At 44.2% G+C, this 15,158-nt stretch overlaps 1 protein-coding gene across 6 annotated transcripts in view; it reads right to left on the reverse strand.

Annotated features, from left to right (window-relative positions):
* Positions 1 to 977: 977 nt before the first annotated feature.
* LOC101161266 (cAMP-specific 3',5'-cyclic phosphodiesterase 4C) overlaps positions 978 to 15,158 on the reverse strand; it is a 45,145-nt gene continuing 30,964 nt past the window's right edge. For 4 of the 6 annotated variants that reach the window (XM_020710797.2, XM_020710795.2, XM_020710799.2 and 1 more), the window contains 10 exons: positions 7,424 to 7,536; positions 6,859 to 6,952; positions 6,550 to 6,716; positions 5,341 to 5,475; positions 5,088 to 5,252; positions 4,010 to 4,109; positions 3,772 to 3,926; positions 3,553 to 3,675; positions 3,271 to 3,453; positions 978 to 3,194 (listed from right to left, as the gene is read on the reverse strand). In XM_020710797.2, coding sequence (XP_020566456.1) covers positions 2,736 to 3,194; positions 3,271 to 3,453; positions 3,553 to 3,675; positions 3,772 to 3,926; positions 4,010 to 4,109; positions 5,088 to 5,252; positions 5,341 to 5,475; positions 6,550 to 6,716; positions 6,859 to 6,952; positions 7,424 to 7,536 — 1,694 coding nt within the window. In that variant the 3' untranslated portion in view covers positions 978 to 2,735. The remainder of the gene's footprint in view (positions 3,195 to 3,270; positions 3,454 to 3,552; positions 3,676 to 3,771; positions 3,927 to 4,009; positions 4,110 to 5,087; positions 5,253 to 5,340; positions 5,476 to 6,549; positions 6,717 to 6,858; positions 6,953 to 7,423; positions 7,537 to 15,158) is intronic. The other 2 variants (XM_011486151.3, XM_011486150.3) reach the window with 1 other exon arrangement.

Consider the following 15,158-nt stretch of genomic DNA (forward strand, 5'->3'; position numbering starts at 1 on the left):
TGCGTAGTTTGTCCCCCTCTCTAACATCCCTCTCTTATCTCTTCACGTTTCCGTCCAGTCAAAAAAGAAATGTATACAAACATAACGAATATGAATAAAGTTTCTCCTCAAATCCAAAAGGGGTTTATTCAAATATACACCTTGTGTGTCAGAAGATTCCTAACCTGCTATTATGTGGAGATGCTGATGCATGCTTTCATCATCAGTAGAAGTGATTATTGTAAGGTCCTGCTAGCTGAAAAACCTTCAGCTTCTCCAGAGTTCTGCTGCACGAGTTCTCAGACCAGGAGACAGGCTCACATCACCAGGACTTTGAAATCCCTGCATTTGCTCCCAGCGGTCTTGTGCTTTCTTATTTATCAGATCTTTTAGTAAACTATGAACCCTCACGGACTCTGATGTCCTCTGGCCCTGATCTATTAACCATTCCGACAGCATAAATCCAAACCTACGCAGAGGCATCTTTTCAGCTCCGTGGCCGTCGTTTGTGGAACAGTCTACCAGTGGACCTGAGGGCCACAGAGACCATTGATGCTTTTAAGAAAAGACTCAAGACGCATCTGTTTAACCTGACTTTCAGCTAACTTTTTACTACTAATTTTAATTTTACTACTACTACTTATTTACTTTGTGTTTATTCATTTATCCACTTTATCACGTTTTATGATTTTACAGTGGATTGTTAATAATTCATTTTCATATTTCTTCTTTTGATGTTTTCCCTGTAAACTGCTTTGTTTTTTTCATTTTTATTTCCAGACCTTCCTCCGTAGGATCCTCCCCTCTGGGTCGGCTGCTGTTCATGTCACATGCTAAGTAGTTGTTGGATTCTAGGCATTCTCTCAGCCTTTTTCATGTATCAACAGTTTTGCTCTCGACTCTCCAAACCAGAAATGACTGAGCGGTCATACATCAAACGTGGAGGTAACATGTGCATGTAGTCCATAGCATTAGCTTTCAAGTGTAATTGAAAAAGCTGACAGAGAGAAAATGTTCCTTTTATTGGTAAGGCATACAACTGAAGATGGAAACAAAGCCAAAAACAGCCACAGGAAATGGCAAAGTTTAGATTGTCCAAGCTGCATCATGGTGTTATATATCCACGCTAATTCAAGGTAATTGTTAACATGAAATAAGTATTTGAACCAAATACTGAGAACAGTAAATATGGTGCAAGATTATAAAGGAACAATCAGTTGAAGTCTAAGAAAAGCAGATATGACCAAGTCAGAAGAATCTGAAGAACACTTTATTTTGAAAAGCGCTCTGTTCGTGTTTTATGTTATCTGCTAAATTAAAAATGTGAGCGAACATAATAAACCTGAGTTATTCTTTGCATGTTGTATTTAATGCAGGTAAAAGTGTCTTTGATGCTGAAGGCAACACTGAGCATTTGGTCAGTTTTCTAACAAAGAGAAACAATTGAAAAACAAAAAGGACATTCTTTGTTTAAAAGAAGAAGAAGAAAGTCAAAAGAAACTCATTCACAGAATATACTTGTTTTGTAAAAATAAAAGAAACCAACTAATTCATTGTGAAGATGTGCTCCATACTCATCTGTATGTTGCATTCTCACATTCCAACAGAACACCAGCTTCTGCACAGTAATAAATAAAACAACACAGAGTCCTTCTGCTGTGGGCTGTAGGGCTCCAGCCTGTTTAGGGTCAATTCAACCAGCTGATCAGTCACCAACAGAAAATCAGTCACGTTTTACATCTTTGGTGGAAGTGGTATGAAAAAAACCTGAAAGTATAATCCAAAGTGCTTTGAACCGATGTCTCGTCCTTTGTATGGCAGTTTACCTCACTTAAGACATAGTCTGAGTCCATGCTGAGCAGAAGGTAGAGAACAGGGAGGGCAGGTTGGCACACATGGTGGTAGAAACCGGCATACTTCGGCCATCGCTGATGGAAAGTAGCCAGTGGCAAAATGGAAAATACAGTGTAGGCTGTGTCATTCTTGCTTGGCACTTGTTTTGTCATTGACTATGTCCTTTCAAAAAGCTATTGATTGCTGAGAGCACAGAGGACAGTTCTAGCACAGTGCTCCTGGGCATTTCCTGAATTTTTTGTTATAGTGATGTTAGCAGACCCAACAACTGGAGCCGTCTGCCTTTACATTCTCCCCTTATCTACACTTTAATATATGCAAGTGCCTGTGGAAAAAGGATTGCTGTGGGCAAATGATGAGCAAAAGCCAAACTACACGTTGACATAGAGTTTGTTTTCTAGAGATATAACAATGTTATTCATGTTTGGCAACTCCAAAAAGTGCTTGTTCCTCACTCGACAACTGTCAGTGTGCGCATGTTTAACTAAAACCCAAAGAATTCACAGGTCAGTGAAGAGCAAAGTGAAATGTGCATATCTATAAATCAAAATGATAGCATGCATACCAAAGGCATTTGAAACAATACGTCAATATGAATTAATAAAATGCAAATAGCAAAAGCAACTTTTTTGTTTTGTCCTCCTTTTTTGTAGCAGACCTCCTTCAGAGACACTGGAGGGTGGCACTTGCACTGTCATCAACATTATTAGTTTTGTGCATAAGTCATAGAACACCCCCCCTGAAATCACTGTTTTCTGCAGCCAAGTCATCTCCAGCTCTCTGTGGTTTTATTGCAAGTCAAAGGGAGGAGCAGAAAGAAAGTAGAAAAAGGGACCAAATTAAAATGTTCAGGCTTGTCTGCAAGTGTGGCACATCCAAAAAGAAAAACAGATTTACAGTTGTTATGTGCCCAGTGTGAAGTGGGGCACCTCAGGGGCACCTTCCTCTGCCGCATCACTCTTGAGGCCAACAGAAAATGTCCTGCCCGGGTCTTTGCTGGGGGCCTGGTTACGCTGTAGAGCTGCAGAAGAACCACATTCACTGCTGTTCTTGGTTCTGCCATAGCCCCGCTCATCCTCAGTTGAACTCTCTGTATCGGATTCCTCCTCCTCTTCCAGTGTTAATTCAAAGTGAAACTTGTCAGCTGATGTGGAGCAGCTCCCCGAGGCAGTTGCTGACGCTTCCTCTGGAAGGCCTTCTTCCTCCTGGGTTTCTGGCCCTGGTGAGGGGCTATGAGGTATCATGCTCTGGTACCACTCTCTGTTGTCCTCTAGGGTGTCCAGGATCTCCTGTGCGTCAGGGTGTACTAAGTCGGCCCACGTCTCCCAAAGAGGATGGGCGATGTAGTCAATGAACCCTACCTGGATAAAAGTAATGTATCATGTCACTTTATTTCAGGCCCAAACGAATCATCTCACCTTCAACCACAATGACTACCTGGTTTTTCTCAATGGAGGCATTGTGTTTATCACACATCGGGCTGATCTCCATTCCTTTGTCTCTCTCCCTGTCCCCTTGAGTGAAAAATTCCACCATGATGCGATCTGTCCATTTGCGGTACAGTTCAAGAGGTTTAGTGGGATTACTCAGGTCTGCACAGTGAACCATGTTCTGAAGAACCTTCAGAGACAAGCAAAAAAGTATAATGAGCCCAGAAACACATTCATGGTTTTCTTTATCTACTTTTTGTTCAAATATCCTTTCTTTCTTCGTCCTTACCTGTATGCGATCAGAATAATTGTCGAGGAGCAGGACGCCTAGACTGGTGACTTTCTTTGTTTCAACCATAGTTTTCAGGTCTGCTAACAGGTTCATGTGTTTAGACATGTCAGTTGCCAGAACCTGCAATAATAACAGCAAGATTCAATCAGAAACGTCTGTTCAGACTCACCAGAAGACATCGCAAATGTGTGAAGGGTTTTATCTAAATGATTATACCATATCAATGACCATTTTGCGCAACGACTGCCTTTGCTTTTTGCTTAAGTCCTGGAAGATGTCACACTGGTCCTCCTGCAGAAGTTTGAAGCCGACAGCCAGGTGGTGATTCTCCAGCACTGACATGTCATTATACATGAGCGCGAGCTCAGAGTCTGAAGAAACAGAACAAGCTGAACTGTGAAACATCAGACACATACAATTCCTGTTGTTTGTCATGTATTCATGTACAGCTTACTGGTATTAATGAGAAACTGGTTGGAAACTCCAGGGTGATCCACATCATGAATTGCACTCGCAAACAGTGCAGCAAGGATCTCCAGGTCAGTAAAGACAGCCTTGAAAACATAAACATATCAAGCCATTTTGTGTTTTAAAACCTGGACATTCTCAGCTGTTTCACGTCAAACCCACCACTGCAAACACTGCTAAACCTTTAACTTTTTTTTTCTGCTGAATTGGACAATTCTGCCAAAACAGTTTTATTAATTTTAACATGGTTCATACATCACACTAACCCACTGAACATGCTCATGCCATTTGACTTATAGGACACCCACAAGAATGTAGATATCTACCTCTCATTTGGGTCGTACAGATGACTGCTTCTTATTCAAGCCTTAGTTTAATGCACCCCTATGGCGGCGGGGGGGAGTTTGACCCATACGGTTGCTAATGGTTTTTGGGTTGTCCGGGGCAGTGGGGGGTCGTATGGAGGGGCGGCTAAAGGGAGCGCAGGTGTGTCTGCTGTTCCCTTGAGGCTTGTATGTCTTCCTTAAGGGACGTCATGAAAATGATACGTGCGATCGTCATACATGTGGTCAGTGTATCTTGAAGTATTGGTAAGGCTGACAGAAGTTACACACATTTATGACATTCGTTTGATGCCGTCGTACTGAGGTGCTGGCTCCTTACTGACCGCTCGCAAAGGCCTTACCCAGGGGGTGTACATGTGATACATCAGTGCCCAGAGGATGTCCACACAAACTACACTCTGATTGTCTAATTTCTTTTTTTCTATCAGCCTATCTGTGCTTATTGGGCACACCAAAAGCACGCGCCTTTCACGTGAACAGCACTAAGGGGCTCCCTGCTCCATCTTTACATGTTGCTTAAATGTTTATTACAACTTATCACAACATGCCAGAAGAAAACAATGGGCATTACATATTCGTCTTACTGGCTCACCAGGTTGTTGTTAAATTTCCTGCGAGCCGCCTACATACCCTGGACAGGTTAGCCTGTTTTTCATTCACAGACAGCCCGTATCCATCTGCACGGCCAGCTGTGACTCAGGCTTAAAGTGTGGTTCCTACCTCCAGTGCAGGTGTGGACAGAAGGACATGCATTGACTGGACCACATCTGCAGCATGGATGTTGTTGTGGTAAGCTACTTCAGAATGGTAGTGATCTTCAAGTGTCATCACAAAGTTTATGAAGATGTCCACTGGAATCTTGAAGGTTTTAAGTAAATCACGTTCCTGGATCAGATAACATAGTATTGGTATTCTTTATCTTTCTGAAAAATGATTATTTGTTAAAGTACTTATTATGGAGTTGATGTCTTACCTGAAAGATGGAGTACATTGTGACTGTTAGTGGGCGGGTGCCAGAATACTCTGCAACCTTAAAGATGTCAATACCCCATCTGTTTATGTCTTCAAGTTGCTGCAAACAAAATCCATTGTTTGGTATGTTAAGATGCTACAGTTAAGAAGAAAATGTTAGGGGATCAGCTTAGTGAAACTGAAAAAGTAACATACAGTCACCGACCATTTTATTAGGCACACCTGTCCAGCTGTTTGTTAATGCGAGCCAATCACATCATCAGCCAATCAGATGGCAGCAACTCAATGCGTGTAGGCATGTAGACATGGTCCAGATGATCTGCTGCAGTTCAAACCGAGCATCAGAATGAGGAAGAAAGGTGACTAGAGTGACTCTGAATGTGGTTGTTGGTGCCAGACGGGCTGGTCTGAGGATTTAAGGAACTGCTGAGATTTTCACCCACAACCTCTTTTAAAGGAAAAGGTCAGAAAAAGAGAAAATATCCAGTTCTGTGGACAGATATGCCTTTTTTGATCCCAGAGATCAGAGGTGAATGACCAACCTGCTTCCAGCTTCAAGACAACAGGAACTCAAAGAACCACTGGTTCCAACCAAGTTCTGCAGAAGAGCATCTCTGAACGCACAGCACGTCACAATAGAAGATGGAAAAACGTCGTCTGGTCTGAACAACATGAAAGCATGGATTCATCCTGCCTAGTATCAACAGTTCAGGCTGGTGGTGTCATGGTGTGGGGGATATTTCCTTGGCACACTTTGGGCCCCTTAGTACCAATAGAGCATGGTTCCAACACCACAGCCTACCTGAGTATTGTTGCAGACCATGTCCATCCCTTTCTGACCACAGTGTTCCATCTTCAGAGGCTGCTTCCAGCAAGACAAGGCTCCATGTCATAAAGCTGGAATCATCTCAGACTGGTTTCTAGAACATGACAACGAGTTCTCTGGACTCAAACGGTCTCCACAGTCACCAGAACCCTGTAGAGAACCTTTGGGATGTGGTGGAACAGGAGGAGTGGAACAAATCTGCAGCAACTGATGCTGTCATGACAATATGGACCAAAGTCTCTCAGGAATGTTTCCAGAACCTTGCTGAATCGATGCCACCAAGGATTAAGGCAGTTCTGAAGGCAAAAAGGGGGTCCAACCTGGTACTAGCAGGGTGGACCTAATAAAGTGGCTGGTGAGCATTCATTAAGCTTATCCTCTTACCTTTGCTAGAAGTCCCTCCTGGCTAGCATTGACACCAAAGCGAGGTATGGAAGAAGGAGCAAGGCTATAGGTTGGCTTCCTCACACCACTGATCTGGGACATAGGTCTTTTCCTTTTGTCCTTTTCCTTGGATGGGGGTGACATGATGTCCATGTCATGTGACTTTTCTGTTGAATAGGTCCAGGTAAACATTTAACACTGTAATCTTTCTTTGATCAGAACAGAAGAAAGCAACATTGTAAGATTGATCAGAATTATTTTTCTATCATCTATTACCAGTACTCTACAGTAATAAAGAAGAGAAATTACCTAGAAAGGTACTGGAGATAAACTCTGACACCTGGTTCCCTGAACGACTAGTCTCTGACAGCTGAGTGAGCTCTCGATTCAGCATCCTCTTAAACTGCAAACACACAGAGAAAACACGTGAACAGGGGCGGAGCTAGAACATTTTAAATGGGGGGTGGCAGAAGATTTTGGAAGGGTGACAAATCAGAACAGCAGTGGAAGGTTGTTACAAATGAAAGAATCAAAAATGTGTATTTGTGTGGACATGTAGTTAAGAAAAGTACTTGCAGACCCGAAGGTATTAAAACCTACACTAATCAGACATTTAGCATAAAGATGGGTGAATCCATTCGGATGTTTCCAGAACATTGTTGAATCTATGCCACCAAGGATGAAGGCAGTTCTGAAGGCAAAAGGGGTCCAGCCCGGTACTAAGAAGGTGGACCTAACAAAGTACACCACTTTGTGGGTATCTAAATCCATCAACTTCCAACAACATTGTGATGGATGTCTAATTAATTATGTTTTAAACATATTACATATACACAAACAGCAATAACACAAAGCCAGTCAGAACAAAGTGAACCTTGTTTGAAGCCATTTCGCTGACAGAGTGTCGAGTCTTCAGTGTTTCAAGTTGCTCCAGACACCAGTCCAGTTCGTCTAGGGTTTCTATGGCCAGCTGTTGATCTGGCTCTTCTGTCCAGACAAGAATATGACAGCATTATCAAAACAATTTAGCTTTAAAAATAATAATGTTGGTTACAACTTGTTATGGTTACTAAATTAGAATAGCTTTGATGAATTCCATTAGTACATGGAACTAATACAAATTCATCAATGTTCTCTAGCATCCTCGTGCGCTGTGGAGCATATGGAACCATATGCTCCACATATGGAACCATATGCTCCACAGGCTAAAGATCAAACATAAAAATATGATAACATTTATAGAACTAGTGCAAATTTTTAAGACCACATTAATTAAAATTTCTATATGTGAAATTATAGTGGAATACCCTAAATCTTTTAATCAAATGAAAATACTGTAGCCTTGATAAGGGGCATCTAGATAACAACATGACAGCAGGTTGTGAACTACCAGCAGGCGGGGCCCCATGTGACCCCATAGACCAGGGGTGGCGAACGAGTTTGACACAAAGAGACAAATTTTTTCGCTGTGAGAGTCAAAGAGCCACATCACACACTGACCTGCCAAGACGTGCACACACAAACACGCAATTAAAGACGTATAATTTTCCACAAAACACTCCTCTCCCTACAACACAACAGCAAGTATTGTGTTTATTTCAAGTTTTATTTCAGTTGAGTGTAGCATAAAATAATTTTAACCTTCAGGGAAAAAAATAAGAATTCTTAAATAATATTTTTATTTAAGTTTTATGATCGATCTTTGTCACGAAAAACAATTGATTGATGACATGTTGACAAAATTGAATCGACTAAGCTTGCTCACCACTGTAGCAAGTAAGCAAGTATTAATTTGTCTCTTACCAGCTTAACAGTGCATTTACTTGAACTCTACCGCCAGTACCCAAACATCATGAACCTCACTTGACCCCGAATTCCGCCTGTACTTAGAAAACGTTATGTTTGGCCTCACCCACTGTCCATCTCAGAAAAAAGAACAATTATACATCATTAACCTATTTTATGCAAATGAAAAATTCATAAATCCAAAGTTACAAATCATATCCCTCATTTTTCTCTCTTTATCAATGAGCTCAAACCATACATGGACACAATAAAAAAATCTGACAATAAGAAAGCGATTAAAACATTTGAACTGTGCGTCAGTTTCAATGTATTTGTGTAAAATGTAATAACAACCCCCTGGCTTGTTCCTTCCTTGTTGCTGTTTTGCATTGTTCTGTATTGGATTGATACATTCAATAAAGTTTGAAAAAAAAAATCATGAACCTCACTTCTGCTCATAGCCACCTCACGAATGGTTTTACCCCCAAGATTGCCCACTTCTTAGGGGCTGAGGCGGGGCTAACCTCCGGGTCGCCACAAAATGATGAGACGCAAAGAGCCGCATGCTCATTGGCCGAGAGCCGCATGCGGCCCGAGAGCCGCGTGTTCGCCACCCCTGCCTTAGACAATAAGATATAAGGCTACTACTCAGGATGCTGAGAAGGAGAAAAGGTAGGAGCATAAGTAGTTTGTGCTCGGGGTGAAGAGGCTTCAAATGCAACATTGGACTGTTTTAGAAGGTCTAATGTCTGCGATCCCTCACTGTTGGATTTCAGGGAGAAGAAACATGAGAAGACACAGAAGAACTGTGGGCTGGACGAAATACTGGGAGAAATGTGGGAGATGAAGGCTAAAATGTTCCCCATGTGTGTTGGAATACTCCAGACCCCAAACTGGGAGAAGGGCTCCAGCAGATTCCAGGAACAACAGGATCTCTGCCTGGAAGAGCGCTGTCCTAGGAACAGTTGAGTGGGGCGCTCAAGATCCTAAGCCTTTGGAAGAGAACCCGGACTTGAAGGGAGTCAAACTCACATGGTGAGTGGGGATTTTGTTTTTCATTTTTGACTATAGTCTTAGTAGGAGAAAGTGGGGCAAAACGTATTTGGCAGTCAGAGATTCTGTAGTCATTCCACCTAAAAAGATAAGAGGTCTATAATGTTCATCATAGGTGCTCTTCAACTGTGAGAGACAATGTTAAAAAGAACCCAGGTACAGTAATCAAAATGTCCATCTGCCCGCCCATCCGCCCGCCCGTCCGTCCGTCCGTCAGCAACCTAAGTAAAGATTCCCAGAGTTCCCTCTCCCCGGACACTTGCTTCAGCTCCTCTGGGGTGACCCTGAAGCATTCTCAGGCCAGCCAAGAGACATAGTCTCTCCAGCGTGTCCTGGGTGTCCATAATCTTCCCAGGGGCCGCCGCCCAGTGGGACATCGTTTTTCTCCTTCTCTTTTACCCCCTTTTTTTCTCTTGTCTCTCACTCTAACTTGTCCTGTCCAATAGCTGAGCAGACAGATAAGACCTCTTGTTTTGGACAAATCTTACAAAGGTTACTAGGTAGTCCACAAGAAAGGTGCCTCACTCCCAGAAGGAACAATAGCAAACATTTAGGAGAGTTCCGAGTACAAGGCTGTGTGAAGAGACGTCTAAAACTGTCCAGCACATAACTGACAGCGCCACAATCAAGTGGCTGGAATAATAAACAGAAAGACGTGTGCAGAATATGGACTGGAAACCCAGAGGTCAAAATGGGTCTGGCCCCTAAATAGAGTATCTAGCTGCTCTCCTCGTCCCTTATGTACCTGGTCGCAATCTTAGATCTTCGGCAAAAGGCTTCTTAACAATCCCACAATCAGATTGAAGACCACGGAAGACGGGGCCTTTAAGAGCCCTAACACTCTGGAACAGTTTCCCAGAAGAGATCAGGCTCGCAGAGTCCCCAACAGTTTTTAAATCTCTTTTAAAAACTTACCTTTATAGGCATGCTTTTAATGATTTTACTGGTTCGGAAATTTAAACATGTGATATTATTGATTTTAGTGATTTGATGGATTTTAACTGCTATCACTGTTTTGTGTTTTTAATCCTGGTCTTTTATCTTATATTAATTGTGCAGCATTTTGTAATCATGATTTTGAAAAGTGCTACATAAATGAAGTTTCTTATTATATAGTTATTATCAATACACTGTGGCTTAGGAGCGAGAGGTATAGCTGACAGGAAGCAGTGTGACAGTGTTCACGTGCAAGTTGGGGGGGGGGGGGGGTATAAGCATGCTGCCAAAGTGCCCCATGTGCTCATTAGGGGCACAGCCCATGCTGCCGGACCAAGAGAGGTCGGTGAAGAGACTCCTAGAACACCCCCAGTTAAGGGACCCACGCAGACCAAGCGAGGGAGACCGCCAGCCCACCCACCTAACCAATCGTAGAGGAGGCCCCTCTACGGGGTCCCGGCCCCGTGCCCATGGATTACCCCAGCATCAGGCCCCCCAGACCAGGCAGGCATGCTTAGCTGTACCGGACGGCAGCCAACGGGACTACCGGGCACCGGATACCAAATGGGGAGCCAGGACCCCAACGACCCAGAAATGAGAGACACTGGAAGAAGAAGCAAAATCCAGAACCACTTCACTTTAGTCTGCAAGAAAACAATTCCATCTAGAACCGGATCCACAACCAACCTGCACCTGAGAACCGAGAGGAGAATCTTCTGAACAGAGCAGATCATTACTGACTGAAGAAACCAGATCAGCTTTTGAAAGCTCAGACATTTAGTATTTTTGAATGTCAACCTTTACTGTGTTGAAAAATCGCATACAGTGGACGTGCCTCAATGCGTTTAATTCCACCCAGGTTGAGGCACGCCTCAGTCTGCAGACTGCAGCCAGGGCTTCTCCCCACAACAGACAATGGTCACAGACGGAGACACGCCCCCTCTGCATGTTCATGCTGCTCTCCCCCTTCTGCCTGCTCCAAAAAAATTAATTAATAAATTAAATTAAATTAACTGCAACCGGACCCAGGACGTTAGCCCTTCCACAACCCATGACAACCAAACGCCCAATATGGCCCCCAAATCCATCCCAGCCCCCCGGCCCACCCATCATCCTACCCCTACTAGGTGATAACTAATCAGCTGTTACCAGGGAGAGTCTGAGGCAGACAGATTATGTGTGGAGGAAGCGGACATAATCTCCAAGCTGACATGATCTGACAAGAGATTTCTGTATTGATTAATGTGAAGATTGTTTTTGGATTTCCAGTTGAGGAGAATACTTTTCTTTGTGATACATAAAGCAGTGCCTTGTTGGTTTCCATGTTATTTAGATCACCTGATGGAGTTTGGGACACGCAGGGAATCAATGATAGCTCAGACTCCCATTTTGCCATGGGGAAGTCCATGGTGTCGTCTGTATTAGATACCAGTTTGTAAAGTTTGGAGGTAAGCTTTGGGTTGTTGAAGTCCATGAATTGTGTTAATGTCGGAGGGAGTTCTAGGTTTATTTGGGTCAAGCAGTATTTAGCACTTATTATTGATTTGAGTTACTGGTATTCTATAAATGTCAAAGATTCAAAGGATTCAAGGTGGTTTATTGTCAGATGTACAGTGAGGTTACAACGAAATGATGCTGACTTTGCTGTTCACTCTGAATGCCATAAGGTTAAAGGTTAAATAAAAGATAGGATGTTTACAGAATACCTGAAACATTCACACCAAATAGAAAATATAACTGCATCACCTCATGGCTAAACTTATATATAAATCAGCTGTTGTGTGACACACATGGATGTTGTTGAATATTAAGGCATAAGAAGAGTAACAATAAACAAAGAGTTTGTGTAAATGTGATGTTTGCCGTTCCAGACTCCTGTCAGCCGTAAAGGAGTCTGATGGCAGAGGGAAAGAAAGAGTTCCTGAGTCTGGTGGTCCTGCACTTCACACTACTTTACCTCCGTCCTGAGAGGAAGAGAGTGAACAGACCTGGTTGGGGGTGTGTGGGGTCCTTGGTGATGGAGGCAGCTCTCCTGTGGACCCTGTAGATGCTCTGCAGGGAGGCCAAAGGAGTCCTGGTGATCTTGGACGGAGTCTTCATCGCTCTCTGTAGGCGTTTGCGGTCCATGGCGGTAGAGCTGCCGTACCACACTGTGATGCAGTCGGTACAGATGGACTCAACAACGCAGCTGTAGAAGGTACTGAGGATTTTTGGGGACATGGATAACCGGATAAGCAGCGGCTGATGAGGGTTCCTCTCCTTCCTCACGTTCACTACCATCTCCTTTGTCTTGTCTGTGTTGAGGTTGAGGTTGTTGTCCTCACACCATGTCACCAGAATGCCCCCCCCCCCCTCCTGTAGGCTCCCTCGCCCCCCCCAGTGATGTGTCCTATTACAGCGGTGTCATCAGCAAACTTCACGATGATGTTGTCCTTATGAGAGGCCACACAGTCATGGGTGAACAGGGTGTAAAGCAGCGGTCCCCAACCCCCGGGCCGCGGACCGGTACCGGTCCGTGGGTTATTTGGTACCGGGCCGCACAGAAAGAATAAATAACTTACATCTGGTTTATTTATTTTGGAATCTGAAAGATGTTTCATTTAGAAAAAAATGCCTGAAAATTCTCTGTTCCATCCGTCTATGTCACTATTGACGCAGGCCAAGGTGGTCTTCTCAGTCACGTGATAATTTGCCGCTAAAAAATAACCCAGGAGCTAGCAAAGTCAGTAAAAACAAACGTCTTTGGAAAGTTTCTGTGCCAAGGGGAAAACGCCCAGCCAGGAGACAGAAGAGGAACCTTTGACTTCCAAAAAAAGAGTGCTACATTTAATAGACAGTACTTATTTTTTGCAGTGTGGGAAAGGGAGAGGATGATGACACCTGTGCGATGTTCAATGTTGTGCAAGTCAAAATAAAAGCACGGGGTACGTCTTGTCACGTATCTGTTCCTCCTTCAGCGCAGCGTTGCTAAAATAGTTCTCCGCCTACTTCCTAAAGACCGGTCCCTGAAAACTTCGTATGACGTCATAACGGTCCGTGGCGCTAAAAAGGTTGGGGACCGCTGGTGTAGAGGATGGGGCTGAGAACACAACCCTGTGGTGTGCCGATGTTAGAGATGATGCCTGCTGAGGTCCTGTTCCCTGTTCTGGCAGACTGAGGCCTGCCAGTCAGAAAGTCCAGGAGCCAGTTATAGATGATGGGGTGTTTTCCAAGGGAGAACAGTTTGTGGGTGAGCTTGTGGGGAACAACCATGTTGAAGGCAGAACTGTAGTCAATGAAGAGCATCCAGATGTTGGAGTCTTTATTCTCCAGGTGTGCAGTGCTGCAGCAATGGCATCTGAGGTGGACCTGTTGGGCCGGTATGCGTACTGCAGGGGGTCTAGTGTGTCTGGGATCCTGCTCTGAATGTGGGTCAGCACCACTCTTTCGAAGCACTTCATGATGACTGGAGTGAGTGCTACTGGTCTTGAAGCAGGAGGGACGGTTCTCTGGCTGAGGGAGAGGTTGAATATGGAGGTGAGGACGTCTGTCAGCTCGTTGGCACATGCTCTGAGGGCTCGCCCAGGAATGCTGTCCGGGGGTTGATCCTCCTCAGAGCTTTGTTTACCTGAGGTGATGAGACGACTGGTGGGGGTGAGGGGGGTGTAGTGGTCCAAGAGTGTATTGGTCCCTCTGTATGGGGGGTGGACGTCTCAAAGCGGGTGTAGAATGCATTGAAGTCATCGGGCAGGCTGTCTGCAGCACTGATAGTACTGGAGCTGCTTCTGTAGTCTGTGATGTGCTGCAAGCCCCTCCACATGCGACCAGAGTCAGCAGTGGAATTGCAGCTGTCCATCTTCTCTTTGTACTGCCTGGGACCATCTATACACAGTCACATGGTCAGCATTATCCTATACGCCAACTGAAGAGTCCTCCAGAGTGGCTGCAGCTTTAAACACTTCCCAGTCTGTAGTCGTGAAACAGTCCTGCAATGTGCCCTCGGTCTCAGGTGTCCAGAGCTGAACCGGTTTGGTGACTGGATTTGATTGTTTGAGTCTTTGTCTGTATGCCGTGTACAGAAAGAAAGAGATTTGGTCTGAGTGTCCAAAGTGGGAGCGGGGGGCATCCCTGTGTGCACCCTTTATGTTGGTGTAAACATGATCCAAGATGTTCTTGTTACGAGTGGGAATGTCTACATGCTGGTGATATTTGGGAAATACAGTCCAAAGATTGCACTGATTAAAGTCGCCTGCAGCTATAAAACCGGCATCAGGGTGATCCGTCTCTACTGCGCTGATGACGTCATGGAGCTTGCCGAGTGCCACTGCAGAGTTGGCAGCGGCTAAAAACACAGCAGTAAACTCCCTTGGCAGGTAAAACTGATGGCACTTCAGCATCAAAAACTACACATCAGACGAAAAGTGCTGGTGAACAGTCCGTACACCCTCACACCACGTGTTGTTGATTAACACACACACGCCGCCCCCCCTTCGCTTTTCTGGAGGCTGCTGTCCGGTCTCCCTCATGAATGGAGTGCGTCTGTAGCTGCACAGCGGAATCTGGGATGTTTTCTGAAAGCCATGTTTCAATGAAAATCAGAGCGCAGCACTCTCTTATTTCCCGCTGTGTCGTCGTCCTGGCTCTTAGCTTGTCCGGTTTGTTATTGCTTATCACATAAATTGAGGATATCGTTGGGAACGGGTATAAATGTTCCAAATCATATTTCTGTCAGGAAGATGTCAGGGTTTTTCCAAATGGGGGTGAGTTTGCATGGAAATAGTGTGAAGTTTTTTTTTTTTTTTTATAAAGTCCCACCAGGCTGTTGGAGATGAGCTGATGTTTACACTTCTGAAGCA

The sequence above is a fragment of the Oryzias latipes genome, chromosome 17 (assembly GCF_002234675.1).
Source record: "Oryzias latipes chromosome 17, ASM223467v1".
Classification (NCBI taxonomy): domain Eukaryota; kingdom Metazoa; phylum Chordata; class Actinopteri; order Beloniformes; family Adrianichthyidae; genus Oryzias; species Oryzias latipes.